Source organism: Notolepis coatsorum (assembly GCF_963971535.1).
Source record: "Notolepis coatsorum genome assembly, chromosome: 8".
In the NCBI taxonomy this organism is placed as follows: domain Eukaryota; kingdom Metazoa; phylum Chordata; class Actinopteri; order Aulopiformes; family Paralepididae; genus Notolepis; species Notolepis coatsorum.
The window spans coordinates 146091080-146111533 of record NC_140172.1 but is presented as its reverse complement, the minus strand read 5'-3'; the positions used below and the strand labels follow the sequence as shown (position 1 = coordinate 146111533).

General features: G+C 44.0%; 1 protein-coding gene across 1 annotated transcript in view; it reads right to left on the bottom strand.

Moving 5' to 3' along the window:
• The window catches only part of LOC311233627 (pleckstrin homology-like domain family B member 1), a 105496-nt gene that overhangs the window by 47600 nt on the left and 37442 nt on the right, over positions 1 to 20454 (bottom strand). Inside the window, exons 4-7 of the mRNA XM_084320593.1 lie at positions 18987 to 19160; positions 16892 to 17017; positions 15017 to 16146; positions 1442 to 1684 (exon numbers count right to left, since the gene is read on the bottom strand). Of these exons, the coding sequence (XP_084176719.1) occupies positions 1442 to 1684; positions 15017 to 16146; positions 16892 to 17017; positions 18987 to 19160 (1673 nt within the window). The remainder of the gene's footprint in view (positions 1 to 1441; positions 1685 to 15016; positions 16147 to 16891; positions 17018 to 18986; positions 19161 to 20454) is intronic.

The window sequence follows — 20454 nt, the reverse complement described above, 5'->3', positions numbered from 1 at the left end:
GAGAGGAGGAGAGAGGAGAGAGGAGAGAGGAGGAGAGAGGAGGGCGGAGGGAGGAGAGAGGAGGGCGGAGGAGGAGAGAGGAGGAGAGAGGAGAGAGGAGGGGAGAGGAGGGCGGAGGAGGAGAGAGGAGGAGGAGAGAGGAGGAGAGAGGAGAGAGGAGGGGAGAGAGGAGGAGAGAGGAGAGAGGAGGGGAGAGGAGGGCGGAGGAGGAGAGAGGAGGAGAGAGGAGGGCGGAGGAGGGGAGAGGAGGAGAGAGGAGGGCGGAGGAGGGGAGAGGAGAGAGGAGGAGGAGAGAGGAGAGAGGAGAGAGGAGGGCGGAGGAGGGGAGAGGAGAGAGGAGGAGCTTTGTTATCACAACTCTGTTCCTCTGAGGAATGAGCCAATCAATACGAGCCTGTAAAGATCCATGTGAAAAAGACAGAAGTGTGGTTGTGTGTCTGTGATGTGTCTGTGTGGTTGTGTGAGTGTGTGTGTCTCTGTGTGTGTGTGTGTGTGTGTGTGTGTGTGTGTGTGTGTGTGTGTGTGTGTGTGTGTGTGTGTGTGTGTGTGTGTGTGTGTGTGTGTGTGTGTCTCACAGTCCATTTTGTTTAAACCATCAGGATTCACAACACCTAGAATCCATTGCACACATAACAAATGGATGTAATGCATACAAACACCTGTACATCGCTCGTCATGATCATATTGTGGACATTGTGTCTGATGGAACATATCACCATCTAGTGCAGCAATGTACAAACATGCTAGAGTGCAACCAATGTCTTTGCTAACATACCAAATACACCGGATGTTGTTTTTGTTGACACCAGCCACAGGGAGGTGCAGGTCAATGGTCATAGAAGTGGGCTCTACCTTTGATCTGTACATGGACCAGGCCTTCCGGGACAAGTATATCAAATACCGACCACTGCTCAATGTGATGGCCGACCTTGGGTATAGGTGTAGATATAGTGTGCTTGTATTCGGAAGTCTTGGCCATGTACACAAATGCACCATGACCGGTCTGAGAATTGCTGCAATGTCTAAAAGAAAAGCCAAACAAATTGCCAAATGTTGCTCTGTCTCAGCTATTATTGGCAGCTTAGCCACGTGGAGAAGGAGGTGCTATGTGTCCCCTTAAGTGTTCAGTGCTGCTTGGCCCCGATACATTTGATTCCCTGTTTATGTTACATAATTTGTGGAACCAAATAAAGTGTTCAAATGTGGTGTGTGTGTGTGTGTGTGTGTGTGTGTGTGTGTGTGTGTGTGTGTGTGTGTGTGTGTGTGTGTGTGTGTGTGTGTGTGTGTGTGTGTGTGTGTGTGTGTGTGTGTGTGTGTGTGTGTGTGTGTGTGTGTGTGTGTGTGTGTCTGTGTGTGTGTGTGTCTATGTGTGTGTGTGTGTGTGTGTGTGTCTATGTGTGTGTGTCTATGTGTGTGTGTGTGTGTGTGGCCTCTCTCTCACCTCCTGGTGAGCGCTCTCTGTGCTGCTGGACTCCTCTTGCTGGTTGTCCTCGTCGCTCTGTCCGTGTCTCTGAGCTCCCTCCCCTCCTCCTCCTCGTTGGGACGTCCTGCCCACTGCGCCCCCTTCTCCCACTCCCACCCCAGGGAACAGCCCCGTCCTGGCCACCTCCGCCAGGTTCACCGGCCCCTCCCCCATGTTGTACTCTGCACACAGCGACATGATGGACTCCAGTCTCTGCTGCTCCTACAGGAGAGAGACGTTGAGGATATGGGGTCAAAGAGTTATATATATTATGAGACATATATAGTTATATATAATGATACATATAGTTATATATGAGACATATAGAGTTATATATGAGATATATAGAGTTATATATGAGAGATATAGAGTTATAAATGAGACATATAGAGTTATATATGAGACATAGAGTTATATATGAGACATATAGAGTTATATATGAGACATAGAGTTATATATGAAACATAGTTATATATGAGACATATAGAGTTATTTTTTCCTCTCTAACTTGATATATTTCCTCTCTAACTTGATATATTCCCTCTCTAACTTGATGTATTTCCTCTAACTTGATGTATTCCCTCTCTAACCTGATGTATCAACTTTGAACGGAAGGCATTTTCCATGATATTTAATGGCCTTAAGTCAAAGAGTACCACAATAAGTACCACAATCAGCCTTAGTTTAGGTTTTACCACAGCTGTTTAATTGAACAATTAATTGTGTGTGTGTGTGTGTGTGTGTGTGTGTGTGTGTGTGTGTGTGTGTGTGTGAGGTGTCCTTAAGTGACATGGTCCCTCAGCTGCTGGTGGGTGGCCACTTGTAACCCAAGACCACAAGTGACAAAACTGACATCTGTCTGTCAACAATGTGGAGTGAGCCTGATTATACAGTATAGAGCCCGGGTCATGTTTTCTGGCTTTATTGTAATAAAGCCATTATTTCGTGATCTCCCACCCTACCATCACTTGTTCATTCCTGGACTGGAACTCTGTCTATTTGCTTTGTCTAATTGCAGTGTGTTTGTTTAGTTTTAAGTGTGTTATTTATGTTTTGTCAATATATGGTGATGAGTGTAAATGTATATTTTTGTGTCGTCACCATGTAAGTTATTGGACTCCAGGAAGAATAGCTGCTGCTGTGGAAACGATAATGGGGACTAAATAGAAACAAACAAACAAACAACGATCATTAGATTTAGTTTAAAGGAACACACCAACATTATGGGAAATTAGCTTACCGTCTTCTCCAGAGAGAGACAAGAAGATAGATACCAGTTTCCTCTCTGTGCGTTCAGTAGAAAGCTATCTGGCTGCAGGCTAGCCTAGCTTAGACTTCGGGAGAGGTGTTGCCTAGGCTAACCGGTACTGTCCGCTTCCATTCATTGTGCTAAGCTAGGCTAACGTGCAGCCAGATAGCTTTCTACTGAACGCACAGAGAGGAAACTGGTATCCATCTTCTTGTCTCTCTCTGGAGCGAATACTGTATATGATTCCCATAATGTTGGCGTGTTCCTTTAAATCTTTAATAGCCAACGAGTTCACTGCCAGTCTGCAGTTGTTTTTAAGTATCTTAAATGTTTAATTGGTTTACTTTCTGTTTCTACACTGCTTTTGTATTTATCACGTGTTGTATTTCTCGAACGTCATTGTAAACGAGAGCTTTCTCTCAATGATTCTTCGAGACTGAATAAAGATTGAATGAATGTTTTTACTAAGTCTATTTCTCAATGGGTAGAGCATTAGTTACATGGTAACTAGTAAACATAGTATGAATGAATGAATGAATGAATGAATGAATGAATGAATGAATGAATGAATGAATGAATGAATGAATGAATGAATGAATGAATAAAAACTTTATTGAACAGATTGCAGAATGGGTACAATACAGTACGGCTCAATACACACAATTGTTAAGGGGCTGCAGACCAGAGAAAGACGTTTGTCTTGTTTACATCAGGGTCCCCCATTTTCAATTCATAGTAAACATGTATTCACTTGCCCTTCGGACAAAACAGCCGTATGTATACTTTTTATGTATTCAGAAAGTATACTAAAGTTATGTTCAGTTGAAACCACTTAAGTTGTACTTGTTAAAAGTGGTACTTTAGATACGTATATTAATGTTTTTCTTTCTACTTTCTGGTTACTTTCGACCAAGATAATACACTTTTAATAAGTTTACTACTATTAAGTACAACTTAAGTGTGGTAAACATTTGAGTTGTTTTTTTCTCTCCAAGTGTACTTAAGACTTACAACATACAACTATGATACTAAACATGTGCTTTGAAGTAAGAAATAATACATTGCAAATATACTCTCAGAAAAGCACATATGGGTAGAAATATACTATATAATATATATATATATATATATATATATATATATATATATATATATATATATATATATATATATATATATATATATATATATATATATATATATATATAATATAATATACTCCACACGTAAGACTATACTAGACTTCACTATCTTTGATAATGAAAATACAATTTCAGTATTTTTTTGAGAATTCCTGACAGCTACTGTTATCGTTTAATAATCACCTGCTATTCAATGACAATCACATGTTGTTTGCGACCCAGCTTTTTTATATAGCGCTTTTATCCAATTTGTTACTCACATTTTACCCATTCACTCATACATTCACACACAGATGCCGGAGGCAACCATGCAAGGTGCCAACCTGCTCATCGGGAGCAATTAGGGGTTAAGTGTCTTGCTCAAGGACACATATACATGCTGCCCGGGAGGAGCGCGGGAATCAAACCGGGAACCTCCGGATTGCCAGACAACTGCTCTACCTCCCGAGCCTCTGTTGTCTGTGATGGAATACTACAACACTCAGAGGACTGCCTCGGCCTCATGTTGTCACCGACACTGTTATTGTTACCAGAAACCTCCTGGGTCCTAAAATAGCTGGTAGAAATGGACCGCTGGGAATGCCCCCCACCCCCCACCCATCACACACACACACACCCTGTGGTCCCTTTTAGCTTTGGTCAGGGGGGGGGGGGGGGGGGGGGGGGGGCTGAGGAATGACATGGGGGGAGGGGCTGAGGATGGGTGAGAGGTGTGTACTGTATGTCTGGCATCACTGACCTTGACGTTCATCACGACCACGGGGTCACGACCGTGAGGTAAAAAATGGGGGGGAGGGTTAAAGAAACCAAAAACGTTCATCAATATCACATAAACTGCGATAACAGCAGGTCTTTGTTTTGACATGGAATAACTCATCTGCACCTTGTGCATACCATTTACTTTTACTTGTGTGTCATACATATATATAGTTTAATCACCTGTACATTGTATATTGCTATTGCACTTTACTGTTACATTTGCACTGTGATTAGATGCCAAACTTATTTTCATTGTACTGTACTTGTGCTGTATGACAATACATTTGATTATAATCAAATATAATATATATATACACACAACTGTTTATTTTTCTCATATTTTTATATTCAGATTATACATTTTATTGCCTATATTTATGTCTTTCTACTATTACCTGTACCCCCCCCCCCCCCCCCCCCATGCTTATGACACCTGCATTTTCCCCCAAGGGGATCAATAAATTAATATCTGTGTGAGTGATAAAGAGTAGCAACGCCACCCTGTAGCAGCTCTGACTAGGGATGCTCGATATTGGCTTTTTTACCGATACCGATATACCGATATTGTCCAACTCTTAATTTCCGATACCGATATCAACCGATATCAACCGATATCAACCGATACCAATATATGCAGGTAACCATAATACCATAATACCATAATTTCAGGTAATTAACATTACATATCTCTTGTTGTGGAATTAACACAACATTATGCATACTTTTGACAATAAATAAAATCTGAATTTGTTTTTACTTGCTTGCCTGGGTAAATAAAGGTTAAATACATGTAAAAAAAAAATAATAATAATAATAATATATATATATATTTTTTTGAAAACCGATACCGATATTTTCCGATATCACATTTTAATGCCGATATCGGCCGATAATATCGGACATCCCTAGCTCTGACTCATCAGGGAGTTCACAGTAACCAACGTTTGGACAGCAAGGCTGCAGTGAGCCAGTGCCGTGGAGAGCAGACCTCTAGAGACCTGCAGACACCGTTTCCTCGTCCCACTGTCACCTACCCACGACCCCACTTTGAGTCGCGTCCCGTAGTTTGAGAACCGCTGATCTAGAGTGACTGTTCAGACAAAAAAGAAAAAATCTGTACCTGATTTAGGACCACATATGAAAGTGGCCCCAAATGAGAATTGAAAATCTCAGATTCCATTTTATTTGTGCCGTTCACACTGAAGGAAATCAGATCTGAGTCACATGAGTAAAAGAATGTATATGTGAAAAAAAATTGGGCCACTTTCGCTTGCAGTGTGAACGTAGCCAAAGTTCTGAAAAAAAAGCTCTCCCTGCGTCTCTGACAGCAGATGACTCTTAAAGGAACATGCCAACATTTTGGGAAATGACCTTACCGTCTTCTCCAGAGAGAGCCAAGAAGATAAGATACCAGTTTCCTCTCTGAGCGTTCAGTAGAAAGCTATCTGGCTGCATGTTAGCCTAGCTTAGCACAATGAATGGAAGCGGACATGGCTGGTTAGCCTTTGGGAGAGGTGTTAGTTGGACAATGCCTAACGTTGTCGACATGGTGGTGTAGTGGTTAACACTGTCACCTCACAGCAAGAAGGTCCAGGGTTCGATTCCTGCTTGGGGACCAGGTTTCCATGATGCCAGGTACCCAGGTGGGGTATCTCCCGGGCCTTTCTGTGTGGAGTTTGCATGTTCTCCCCGTGCTCGCAAGGGTTCACCCCCCCCCCCCCGATAAGAGAAACCCAATGGAAAAACATGCAAAACAACAGATCGCTAACGCTGTCGCGTCCGTGGCGAAGATGGGCAGGAGCACTTGGAGGGTCCCCGGAAGTGGTGTCACGCCACAGCCCTCGTCTGCTCCCGGCTGCCCTTGGGGGGAAGGACGACGGGATGGGTTAAGCGCAGAGGAGTATTGCAGCGGCGATCCTACAGACAATGCATGCGTGTGTGTTCCGGTGTGTGTGTGCCGCTAACATTGAGTAGCAAATGTTCTTTTAAATTCTGGGGAGCCACAAATTGGAATTTGCTACCTTCACAGCTAAAATGCACCAGTAGCCGACACAATTTTAAGAAAAAAGTTAAATCATGGCTCCTCGACAACGTCAAAAACTAGATTTTAAAATGCATGCAAATGGTGTCTGATACATTGTTGCCTGTGGCTACGTTTGTACTGCATTTAAAATGTGCATGTCTATGTAGTTTGTCAAATTGTTATTTATGGTCATGTTTTGTATTGCTTGTCTGTCTGAGACCAAGGACCACAATGGAAATAAGTCTTGACTTTTTTGTGTAGCATCCTTGACGTTTTTCTGGAATCTTGTATTTAAAAAAAAAGTCTAATAAAATAAAATAAAATAAAGCATTGCATGCCAATTAAAGACCTCTGTGACAGGTCCTGCATTATTATAAAAACATAAAAAAAAACTAACCGGCCATGTCCGCTTCCATTCCATTGTGCTAAGCTAGGCTAACGTGCAGCCAGATAGCTTCCTACTGAACGCACAGAGAGGAAACTGGTATCCATCTTCTTGTCTCTCTCTCTCTAAGACGGTAAGCTAATTTCCCAAAATGCCGTCGTGTTCTTTTAAAAGGGACCGTTTTAGTTTTTTTTAAGCTATATTGCGGAGGGGAGGGGAAGCCAGCCACGCCCTCGGCACACGGAGACCTCCTGAGGAATGCGTACGTACGGTCATGCCTCCCGGGGGCCAGCTTGGCTAACTCTGACAGCAGCGGCCCCTAGGGTGCAGGGCCTGTGGCCGTACGCCAAGGCAGCGGCACGCAGACTATGTCTGTCCTCCGACTACATGAGATGCACGCTGGCACGACCCGATGCTAGTAGCAGGGTGCAGCGAACCCGCTAGCGTCGCTATACCAGTTAGCGACTTACAGGTTCTGTAGGACCCCCCTTTCTTTCTTCTCTCTCTCTCTCCCTCTCCCTCTGGTTCTCACTCTCCCTTTCTTTTTTCCCCTCTCTCTCTCTCTTTCCTTCTCTCTCCCTTATTTATTGTAATTTTCCTTTACTATTGCTACTGTAATTTCTTTATTTTATTCACTTGTATGCATGTACATAACCTTGTTCTTGTTGCAGGCTTCCCTCAAAAGGCCTTTGCTTTTTGGTCAGGCTGCTTTTTGTATATAAAAATGTGTTCTTACTTGCTTGCCTGGGTAAATAAAGGTTAAATAAATAAAATACGACAGGTCAGCAGGAGGGGTATATACAACTCTTACAGCTGAGTAACAATGTTCATCAAACAGTGTTGAAACTTGTATAGTAGGTAGTAATATAGGCAAGGAAGATGAATTAGTGGAAGAGTGCATGATAGTAGAAGACAGTAAGAAGGTTAGTATTTTTTTCTTCTTCTTTAATTACAGATATTGATTGAAGAAGTCTGTTTTTAATTGACGGTGAAAGATTGGTGGTGTTTCGGCTGTCCTAACTGTGGTGGGAAGTTTGTTCCGCCATTGTGGAGCATCAGCATTACAAATTTAATCATTCCATCCATATCTTACTAGACTAATTACATCAACACTGTGATTATTGTGACTGAATTCGGTCATTAAAGAACCCAGGGGGTTCCCCGACGTTCCTGGCCAAATTCCCAATCAGGTCTCTGACATCAAGGCCACCTAATCATCCCTTCCCCGTAATTGGCTGATATCAATCCCTGTCTCCTGAGCCGTTCAGCCATTGTGTAGTGTGATGTGTGCCTGGTGCCAGTGTATGGCAGCCATTGTGTAGTGTGATGTGTGCCTGGTGCCAGTGTATGGCAGCCATTGAGCCTGCATAGCCCAAGGTTGGGTGCTACCAGTGGTGGTGAAGGAGGCAATTTCCACCCTAGATTGTGGGGAGCGCTATATAAATGTAATGAATTATTATTATTATTGTACTGTGAATGAGGGCTATTTTATTTTATTGAATTATTTTATTGCACTGCACTATTGCAGTCTATTCTATTTTACTAACTATTTTATTGCACTACACACTATTGCACTATTTTACTCTCATCTATTCTATTTGACTCTTTTTATTATTGCCTTTTTTTAAACTGCCATAGAATCAAACGATAATCAAACCTAATGTGAAAAACTGATTTATATAATGTCTGCACTTTATGTGCTCATTTTGTCTTTTTTGCTGCTGTGAAGCACTTTGAGCTGCAATTCTTGCATGAAAGGTGCTATACAAATAAAGATATTATTATTAAAAGTTATTACTAGGGATTAGGGCTGTACCGAATGTAATTTTTTAACATTCGAAGCTTCTATTCAAGTATTCAAACAAAGCTTCGAATGTCTGTCGTCATGTTTGATGACGTAATCTAAAACATATATATATTTTTTTATATCCTCAAACTAAATCCTCAATTTGAATAAAGTGATTAATTTGATTAAATGAGTCTTTTTTTTAATTAAATCTACTTTCTTTAATGAATATAACTCCTCAGTTTCGTCAACATAGATAATCCAATAAGGGCACGGTTGGTACGAAAGTGATGGTGACGTCTTGATGGAGTGCCGAGTGCCCAGCGGATGCAGATAGGCTACATAATTTATGATGAATGAATGAATGAATGAATGAATGAATGAATGAATGAATGAAAACTTTATTTAACAGATTGCAGAATGGGTACAATACAGTACGGCTCAATACATACAATTGTTAAGGGGATGCAGACCTGAGAAAGACGTTTGTCTTGTTTCCATCAGGGTCCCCCATTTTCAATTCATATAGACATATATGACATACATGACATACAGATAGTCAGTACTGCTACATCTATACATTCATGACATACCAGATTTGCAAATACAGTACTGTTTGTGATACAGAAGGAGTCAAGAAAAGGGAGTATATACATTTGACGTAGAAACTGTACATTGGAGGAGGTTGGGTGATCAAATGTTTTATTTAAATTTGTATGATGAGTCATATACTATAATAGTATAATATTAGTGTGTAGCCTAATCTTTATCTGCAACTGTAAAGAATGTTGATTTTGGATTTGAATGTCAACATTATGAACGAAGCTTCGAAGCTTCGAACTATTCGGTACAGCCCTGAAATGATGTCTTTATTTTGCTTATTAGCAATGTTTCCATTCGGACACACAGTCCTGGTGTATTGTATAATAATAATATAATGTTTTCTGACCTTCCCCCCAGGAGGCGGGACACCGGCTTGATTGACAATGCCTTCTTGGCTGGAGATTTACGACGTGCGCAAAGCAACCTATCTATGGCCCCAGTCCATGGGCTTCATGGGCTTCGCATTCACAACATTTGCTGCGGTATCTGTGGTTACTGGGAGTGTCATGTTTGCATTTGTCAATTCCTCTGCCAGTGCCAAGTGAACGCTTGTATGACTTTCATACAGGGGAGGAGTTTGGAGTACTGCAGTCTTCATCTCCCAATCTGACATATAGTGGACCGTCACCGTGAGGTAACTCTCTGTTGCCTGAGACTGAGGTCCAACTATACGTGGTGAGCACAAGGCTTTGTGTTTTAGCCAATTCGTCTTCAATGCCTTTGCGTGTTGTTTCATAGAAGTCGGGAATTACTTTTGTGCTAAAAAATTTACGAGAGGGCAGTGTAACACAGTGTTTTCATTAGATGAGGAAAGCCAACATCTCTAACCACTGAAAAGGGCTGCAAATATTTTGCAATGAACGTCCCCACTGCTCTTGTTATACTTAAATGGTAAATTATACATTTATATAGCAGCTTTTATCCAAAGTGCTTTGCAACTTATGCCTCACATTCACCCATTCACTCACACATTCACACACAGACGGCAGAGGTAACCATGCAAGGTGCCCACCTGCTTATTGGGAGAAATTAGGGGTTAAGTGCAGTGGCGGCCGGTGTGAACTACATTTGGGTGGTCGCGGGCATCTGACCAAGCTGACCAAGCGAATATTGACTCATAACGTTACCAACGTTAAGTCGAGTTAATTGATTCATACTACACTAGTACACGTATGATCATCAATCCAATAATGAACACATATATATATAGGCCTATCTTGTCATTTTAAACAAGTTACCATTCATTCATTCAGCCATTATGCAATACCCACAGCGAAATTAACACGCTGTGTTGAGAGAGCGAGAGAGAGAGAGAGAGAGAGAGAGAGAGAGAGAGAGAGAGAGAGACAGAGAGAGAGAGAGAGAGAGACAGAGAGAGAGAGAGAGAGAGAGAGAGAGAGACCGCATTAACTCATTAACTCACTGTGTTTAGTAGAAACGTGGTACATCCGGAGGGCTTGATAAAGTGTATAATGTCCACTGTCCCACAGTCCCAGACTGTTGTTGTCGATGTATATCCACTGTCCAGAGTGACTGCATCACAACACAACAGCATCGAGTAACTAACTAACTAACTTCCTAACCAGAAACTGACGTCGGCCAATCAGAGAGAGCGTCTCCGAGAAATGCGGCTACGGAAAATACTGGCGTCGGCCAATCAGAGAGCGTCTCCGAGAAATGCGGCTACGGAAAGTCTCGACGCTGCTTGCTTAGATGATAATAGATCGCTTGGAAAAGCGCCCGGCTTCCATCATAATACATCATATTTCAACGCACAGCGCGTTACGCACTGATTGGCTGCGACGGATACAGCGATGAAACCAGTGCACGCCCACTGTAAGCGCTATTGCGTCTAGCCCGAGAGAAATGCGGCTACGGAAAGAATAGACGCCTATTGCGTCTAGCCCGAGAGAAATGCGGCTACGGAAAAAAGTCACTTCCACACACACCACTGAGGATAAACGGGGCCACCGTGGACAGGGTGAGCAGCTTTAAGTACCTGGGGGTCCACATCTCAGAGGATCTGACATGGTCAACACACATAGACACAGTCGTAAAAAAGGCGAAGCAGCGCCTCTACCACCTGAGACAGTTAAGGAAGTTCAGAGTATCGGGGAAGATACTCCAGTCCTTCTACTCCGGAGCTGTAGAGAGCATCTTGACTGGAAACATCACTGCCTGGTATGGAAACAGCACGGCACAGGACAAGAAGGCCCTACAGAGAGTGGTGCGCTCAGCCGAGCGTACCACAGGTATTGCACTACCTCCCCTGCAGGTTCTATACAACAAGAGGTGCAAATCCAGAGCCTGCAGAATAATGAAAGACCCTCACCACCCCAATAACAGCCTGTTCCAGCTGCTGAGGTCAGGCAGACGCCTGCGAACACCAGCTACTAGGACAGAGAGTTTTTGGCTCAGCTTCTTCCCCCAGGCCATCAGAGCCTTGAACAATGAACACTGAGTGTCACAGAACACTGAACTCTCCACACACAAGCACACATTAGCACACACACGACACGCACGCTGTGCACGCTCGCACACTAGCAGCCACTTTAACATGAGAAAGCACTCACTCATGCTGCACACGCCCACACTTATGGCCACAAAGGAAAGGTCACTTTAAAAATAGTATAGTAACAGTGTATTGCACTACCAAAGGACCTAGCATGTCCTTCATGCTCTGTAAATAACTATGTACAAATACCGTGATGTCCCACTATGTTACCTGTTTATTGCACAATGTTGTTTATTGGATTCTATTATATGTTGTACTACTGTATTGCACATCGTTGCGGGCAAGACCACCCGCATTTCATTGTATACTTGTATGCTGTGACAAATAAAACTCTTGACTTGACTGTTAATGAAAACAATTATTTATATTTGATATATTAACGTTATATTGTGCATTGGAAACACAAACATACTTAAAATGAGTAAATATTATTCATTTTAAACATGTTTATTTTATTTATAGGGCCCAAAAAAAAAGCAAAAAAAAAATATCTTATTCTTCTTCTTTTAACCAGGGAGGGCGGCGCTCTAGCGCCCCTATCGGCCAGCCACCACTGGTTAAGTGGCGTCTCTACTTTCCGTAGCTCCATTTCTGCAGACCCCTCTCTGATTGGTTGAGCCCATTTCTGCAGACCCCTCTCTGATTGGTTGAGCGAAGCCCCTCTCTGATTGGTTGAGCGAAGCCCCTCTCTGATTGGTTTAGCTCGTCACGTGGCAAAAGGCGGATGTAATGTTATCATATCAAGAAGATAAAAAGAAATGTACTACCAGATTCGCGTATAACGTTATTTCGCGGTTTATTCATAACGTTATGCACATTTCACAACACAGCCAGCTGTCAGAAACTGTACATTGTAACGTTATATAACATAACGTTATGTTATTTCGCGGTTTATTCACATAACGTTATTTCACGTGACAAGTTCAACACAGCCCAGCTGTCAGAAACTGTACATTGAGGGGGTTTGAATCACTGTTTAGTGTTTACACTCCCCACTTACTGTAACTGTACCATGACGCACTCCCCACTTACTGTAACTGTACCATGACGCACTCCCCACTTACTGTAACTGTACCATGTTCTACATATAACCTCATCTCATGCACCTTGTTGTGTATCCTGTTTCTTTTTCCTCATTATTATATTCAGAGTTAGTTATATTGTTTACACTGTCTTTCTTCTATTATAACCCTGCCCATTTGATGTTCCCAAATCATATTCAGAAAGTATCACAGAGACTTCTATTGACCAAGGAATTAGTTATTATTAGTAAGACACAACATTTCCGTAGCAATCCGAAGTGACATTGACCACCAGACTCTTTCTCTTAAGGCATTAACTGGGTTAATTAATATAAATGTTATATTGTAACTGTCTAGTTACACATTGGTTCCGAAACATGTATGTTCCAGGCTGCAATTAAAACTTTGAATCTGAGAGAGCTCTGGTCAGCGAAGCCGGCGATGCAAGCGATTATTATTGGTTTTTAATGACAAACCAATTACATAATCCAACATATGTGTAAAGGCACACACAACATATTCCAGTTAACGGGATATTTTTTTAATGATTCGTTATGGCGTAATCAATACTTCCATGTGTATAAATTGCGTTCGCGACCTCCATGTTTTGGGGGTATTCATCAGAAAACTCGGATCCGGGATTCGGCTCCCATCCGTCGGGCAAGAACTGTGGGTTTTCAGCCTCTCTCTCTGGAGCTTAACGGAGTTTCGATTCCTGGCTAGAGGCGCTTGTCGCGGCTCATGCGCATGCGCGCGCTCGGCCAATCAGAGAGGGGTCTGCAGAAATGGGCTCAACCAATCAGAGAGGGGTCTGCAGAAATGGAGCTACGGAAAGTAGAGACGCGGTTAAGTGTCTTGCTCAACGACACTTCGACACACTGCCGGGGAGGAGCAGGAATCGAGTGGGGAATCGAATCGGGAACCTTCCGATTACCAGACGACCAGATTTCCCTTGTTTTTACAGGCAACTACACTGTGTAGTGTATTGAGAGAGGACCCTATTAACTATTACACCGCTGAACGGCATGCTGGGTACAGGTAGCTAGCTAGCCAGGTAGTATAATGGTCCGTTAACAGCTGAGAGAACAGAAAATAAAGATGAAGAAAGAGAGACCGGAGATGTTACATGGTAGCAGTGTTTTGTACGTTTACCATGTTGTTTCACTAAGGTCACACATTTCAAGCGTCAGTGATGTAACTTTCACAATGAATGCTCTTGTTCCCGGAAATACACTAGCCTGGTCCGCTAGAGTTAGCAGTTAGCGACGACAGCAGCCGGCTAGCTTGCCCATTTTGATTATGTCACGTTCGCTATGAAGTTGAAGATGAAGGTGCAAAGGTTTTTTTCAATGCATGAAAGAAAATATGATTTGAGAGATATTTGTAAATGTACTGTTCAAAAAGCTAAGAAAGGGATTAAAAGGAGGTGTATTTCTATTATTGGGGTTAACTTGTGGAACAACGCTGATATACAGTTAAGAATGAGTAATTCACTTTTGGTCTTTAAGAAAATGGTTTGTAAAGCTATTTTTGAAAACTACAAAGGTGAATAATACAGTTTTTAGCTATTTTCTGTTTTGGAGTCTTAATTTAGTTAAGAATATAGGACAGGCGTATATAAGCATTACGCTTCAGTCTGTACCTTTTCAGTCACTGTCAAATCGAATATTGTTAAATGATTGTGTATAAAAATTATTGTATTGTGTGAGATGATGACTGAATAAACTACTACTACTAAGTAAAAACAAAATCATATGTTTTCATGTGGGGGGGGGGGTTAAACACTGTTAAAACCGGGCGAGCTCCCGTAGCTCACCGCATACCTCGGCGCTATTTCTGCGTCGGGGACAACCGTGCTCGTCACGGATCTGGGGTACACGAGTTCGATTCCCGGACCGTCGTATTTTCTCAGAGTGTCTTCCCCCCATCTATACCCCATTCAACCTGTTTCTGTCGGTCATGCTTGACCAGAAAAAGCGATAAACGCTAAAAGAAAATAAAGTTTAAAAAAAAAACACTGTTAAAACCAGGCCCCCCCCCCCCCCCCCGCCCCCCAGAGAGATCACTTACCAGTTTCTCCGTCTCCTGTTCGCGGAGCCTCTCCTCGCGCTGCCAGCGGTGGTACTCCAGCAGCTCCTCTTCGTTGTCGCTGATCTCCGAGATGCTGTTCTTGCGCTCGCGGCCACGCGGCTTCACCAGACCGCCGGGCTCCCTGCCGGCGGCGGTGCCGTTAGTACCACCAGAAGAAGAAGAAGAAGCCGCCGCCCACTGGCTCCGGCGGCCCGCGAGCGAAGAAGCACCTCCGGACGGTGGCGACCCCGGGACGGGAGCAGCACAACAGCCGGCGACGTTCCTCGTCGGTCGCGCGGCCTGCTCGCTCCCCCCGGGGCCGGACCTCGTGGGCGACGGCGACGGACTCCTGAAAGCGCCCGGTCCCTTGACGCCGCCCTCCTCCTCCTCTGACGAGGTGACGGTGGGCTTGTGTTGGAGCCGGGGGCTGTCAGAGGAGGCGAGGGAGGAGGTGGAGCCGTGCAGCCCCCCCCCGCTGGCGCCTCTGCGGGACAGGTGAGGGCTGAGCGGGGGAAGCTCCCTGAGACTGGTGGATCTCACCGTCGGCTGCGGAGTCCTCTCCGGGCCCTGCTCCCTCGCGGGACTGGGGGTCCTCTTCTGCAAGGAAACGCCCCTCACTCTCGGGCTGGAGGGAGCCGCCGAGGGAGTCGTCGGTGCCGGGTGGCCGCCGCCGGAAGCGGGGGCCGGACCGTGACTCGAGGCCGCCACGGGCGGAGAGGCCCGGGGGCGGGGGACGGGAGGAGTCTGGCTGGCGTGGTTGGAGCGGGCGGGCACCGGAGGCGGTGTGATACCCGCCGTCTGGCTAGGGTAGGTGCCGCCGCAGTTAGCCGATGAGAAGAGGAGGGCGGAGGCGCCGGTCTCATAGCTGGAGTCCCCCGACGTGTTTGTTTGAGGGGGCGGCAGGTAACCGTTGAGCATGGTCGACAGCGGGGACAGGGAGTCGGGGTGGTGGTGGTGGTGGTGGTGGTGGTGGGCCAGCGTCCTGGCCCCCGAGAAGGACACCTCCTGGGAGGCGTCCAGCACAAAGGAGTTCATCATGATGCCCTGAAGGTCCTTCTCCGTGTGGACCGGGTGGTGGCAGTGGCCACTGGGAGCGGGCTGGTGGGTCCCGTTCAGAGCACTGGGAGGGTCTGGAAGAAAAGGAGAGGGGAGCACTCAGTCCATCGGTCTGACAATGAAGAACACGAGCAGGACACCCACAGACCTTATATATATAAGAGCAGGTCCTAAATTATTATTATTATTACATACACATACATACATAGGTCAGTGACATATGTGTGTAGATGCACTAACACACAGTCCCACCAGACACATACACCACAAACAAACAAACACACATCACGTAATAAGCATGAAGATTGCATGGATCTCAGTGTATAAAACACTTCCACCTGACGTCCCACCAACCAACAGGTGCCACCGATTTGGGACAGCACGAGTGTGTTAGCGGGAAGTGACAAAGAAGGGTCACATGCTGTACCCCCCCCCCGCCTCCCCCCCGTCTCTCTTTTAAGAGTGACACACACATACATGCATCCTCCAGTCAGTGTCTATGGTAGGAGAAAGGGGGAGGGGTCGTTCATATGACACACACACACGCACACGCACACGCACACACACACACACACACACACACACACACACACACACACAGTGTCTAGGTGACGGTAAGTGGCTGTATGTTCCCTGCCCAAACCCAGTGGTCTGTGTTGTAATCCTATAGGGATCTGTCCCTGCTAAATATAAAGGCTTAAAGCCCCATACCTCAATCAGAGCACATGCTATCTAGACTGGTCACACTGGTATCTGACTGACTGAGACTGGTCACACAAGTGTGGTGTAACCATCAGTCAAACCAAGCAGGGTCCTTACCAGTGTGGTGCGTTCTGTAGGCGCTAGGTCCGTGGCCAACTCCAGGTAGCATTCCCTTCATCCTCAGGGCCTCCTCGGGATGGTTGAAGCGGAAGAATGCAGACTGACCAAAACACAGCATGCACCCTGTCAGGGGAAGAGAGAATATCAGCACCCCAGGGCTCCGTCCTCGGTCGCCTTCTCTTTTCTGTTGACGCTAAATCTCGTCTCGACATGTCTCTACTTTGGTGAAAATAGATGATACATGCTCCACTTTAGTTAACCAATGTGAACAGTGTTTAAACACTGCTTTAGCTAACGTGAACAGTAGGGGTGTAAAGCCACACGTATCCGTACCAAACCGTTTCAGTACTGGACCTTCAGTTCATTATGGCTGTGTACCAAACGAATACAACGGTACGTTAACCACTAACGAACGCACGTGCAGAACTTTTTTTTGTTCACCCCTTCCCAAAATATAATTTGCGCAAAGGGCCGGGTGTTCATTGAAATTAACAAGTCGATTATTAATTTCAATATAGAATATTCGTTGACAGCGCTACAAGTACAATTAGTTACTACACACTACATCACCCCTGAGTGGAACATGGAAAGCCAAACTCTCCCCCACTGTACCGGAAACCAGTATCGAACCGTGACTCAAAACCGAGGTACGTACCGAGCCGTGGTTTTTGTGTACCGTTACACCCCTAGTGAACAGTGTTTAAACACTGCTTTAGCTAACCAATGTGAACAGTGTTTAAACACTGCTTTAGTGTATCTGCTTCAGTAGTCTATTGACCACTACACATTAAATTAGTAACTCACGTGCACTTTAAGTAAAGAGTGAAGATCAACTGTTTCCGCTTTTCACACATTTCCAGAAGATTTTACGGATTCCTGCCATGACTCCTGAGATGGATGGTCAAAAAGACAGTCCATATAATCAGTAATGATATGGAGAAAAAAAGTCCATATAATCAGTGCTGATATGGAAAAAGGTCCATATAATCAGTGCCGATATGGGAAAAAATCCATATAATCAGCACAGATATGGAGATAAAAAAATCCATATAATCAGTACTGATATGGAAAAAAATAGTCCTTACGATACGAAATAGTGCCTGTTCTTTTCAGTTCAGACACGTTTCACTGTAGTCCTTCAAGTGAATCTGGGCTTGAAGTGAAGTACTGCTGCTCAGCTGTCCACCCTGCCCCACATGACACAGGGGGGGGTGTTTACACAGCCCTCTGGAGGGGGTGGGACTGGGGTGGTGGGGGGTTGGTTGGTGTTGTATTGTTATGTCTTTATGAGGGCACATGTTGCCGTGTCAGTGTTAAGTATGTACGGCCGTGGGAGAGCAAGGAGCTGTTTGACCAAGTCAAGTTAAAGAGAGAGTTCTGATTGTTGGAACCAATCGCCCTGTTTGTTTCTGACTTCAAGTCAAGTATTCCTTTAGTAGTAGTAGTAGTAGTAGTAGTAGTAGTAGTAGTAGTAGTAGTAGTAGTAGTAGTAGTAGTAGTAGTAGTAGTAGTAGTAGTAGTAGTGAACAGTAGTGGCAGGATTCAATCAGACAGTACTAAGAATGATGATGGTATACTATTACTACTATATGATCCTACCCGTAGTAACACACTGCACCAGTGCACCAGAGTCCTGGAGTGTTGATTATCAAGAGTCAGATAGTCCTAACATTGTTTATTATTAAGAGTCAGATAGTCCTAACATTGTTTATTATTAAGAGTCAGATAGTCCTAACAGTGTTTATTATTAAGAGTCAGATCGTCCTAACAGTGTTTATTATTAAGAGTCAGATCGTCCTAACATTGTTTATTATTAAGAGTCAGACAGTCCTAACAGTGTTTATTATTAAGAGTCAGATAGTCCTAACATTGTTTATTATTAAGAGTCATAGTCCTAACAGTGTTTATTATTAAGAGTCATAGTCCTAACAGTGTTTATTATTAAGAGTCAGATCGTCCTAACAGTGTTTATTATTAAGAGTCAGACAGTCCTAACAGTGTTTATTATTAAGAGTCAGAAGCGTCAGCTAAATGACTAAATGTAAATGTAAATGTAAATGTGGCAGGCGGATGGGCTTGTGTCTGGTGCTACCTTGTGGCAGCCGGATGGGCTTGGTGATGGGGAGTCCGTCCATGGAGCACTGGTTCCCACACGGGTGCAGCGTGATGTTGTCCGCCTGGTTCTCTATGTAGCAGTGCTGCGCGGCCACGCCCGCCCCCTGCAGCAGGACGTCTGCGCCCTCACCGCCCCCCAGGGTGGTCCTGCCTGGAGCACATCAGAGTACATTCACATGGATGTCATCATGCAGCACAGCAAGTACAGGGGCTCGGGAGGTAGAGCAGTCGTCTGGTAATCCGGAGGTTCCCGGTTCGATTCCCGCTCCTCCCGGGCAGTGTGTCGAAGTGTCCTTGAGCAAAGACACTTAACCCCCAATTTCTCCCGATGAGCAGGTCGGCACCTTGCATGGTTGCCTCCGCCGTCGGTGTGTGAATGTGTGAGTGAATGTGTGAAATGTGAGGAACAAATTGTAAAGCGCTTTGGATAAAAGCGGTTATATAAATGCACCATTTACCATTTTACCATTTGTACAGTACAACGAAAAGAAGTTTGGCATCCAACCAGAGTATGTAACAGTAAAGTGCAATAGTAACATACAACGTACAGGTGATTAAACTTCAATCAAAGACTTTCTGGTCTACACATTTTTCTCAGAGCATTTGATTCACTAAATATCACCAAATGTTTATTTTTTAAATGCCTAAACCACCTTTAAATGAACTGCAATGGTGACTTCAGATGATTTTATTCAGATGATTTTATTGTCACAGTTTTTTTAAATTCAGAAAAAAATGTGAGATGCTTGTTTTTCCCAGCTCCTCAACTGTAGTAGATTTGTAAACACAGTACACAACGATCTATACAAACTATGCAATAGTTTTATCCAAAGCGCTTTACAATTTGTTACATTTGACCCATTCACTCACACACCGACAGCGGAGGCAACCATGCAAGGTGCCAACCTGCTCATCAGGAGCAATTAGGGGTTAAGTGTCTTGCTCAAGGACACATCGACACGCTGCCCGGGAGGAGCGGGATTCGAACGGGAACCTCCGGATTGCCAGACGACTGCTCTACCTCGCGAGCCACTGTCGCCCGAATAAATAGGTATATGTTTTTTCTAGTGCTGTCAATAGATTAAAACAAATTAACTAATTAATCTCACAATTCTCTGTAATTAATCTACATTAATCTAGATTAAAAATAGCATTTTTCTACTTAAGACCGAAGCTTGTAACAGATATTTACTTGAGTAAAATCATGGAATTAATGTGAAATCAACACAAAGAAAGTATATTTAGATTCAAAGACTATTTTAATAACTTTGAATACAGTTCTCTCCTGTGAAATACAAATGTTCAACAAAACCATCAACATTGACTCAGCTAGACCTCTTTCTTATATCCGTTGAAGATTTTTCACTCCATAGATTAATCTAGATACATTTATTTTAATGCTTTAAATAATTTAAATTAATCTCCAAAGTTAAAGCATTAACTTT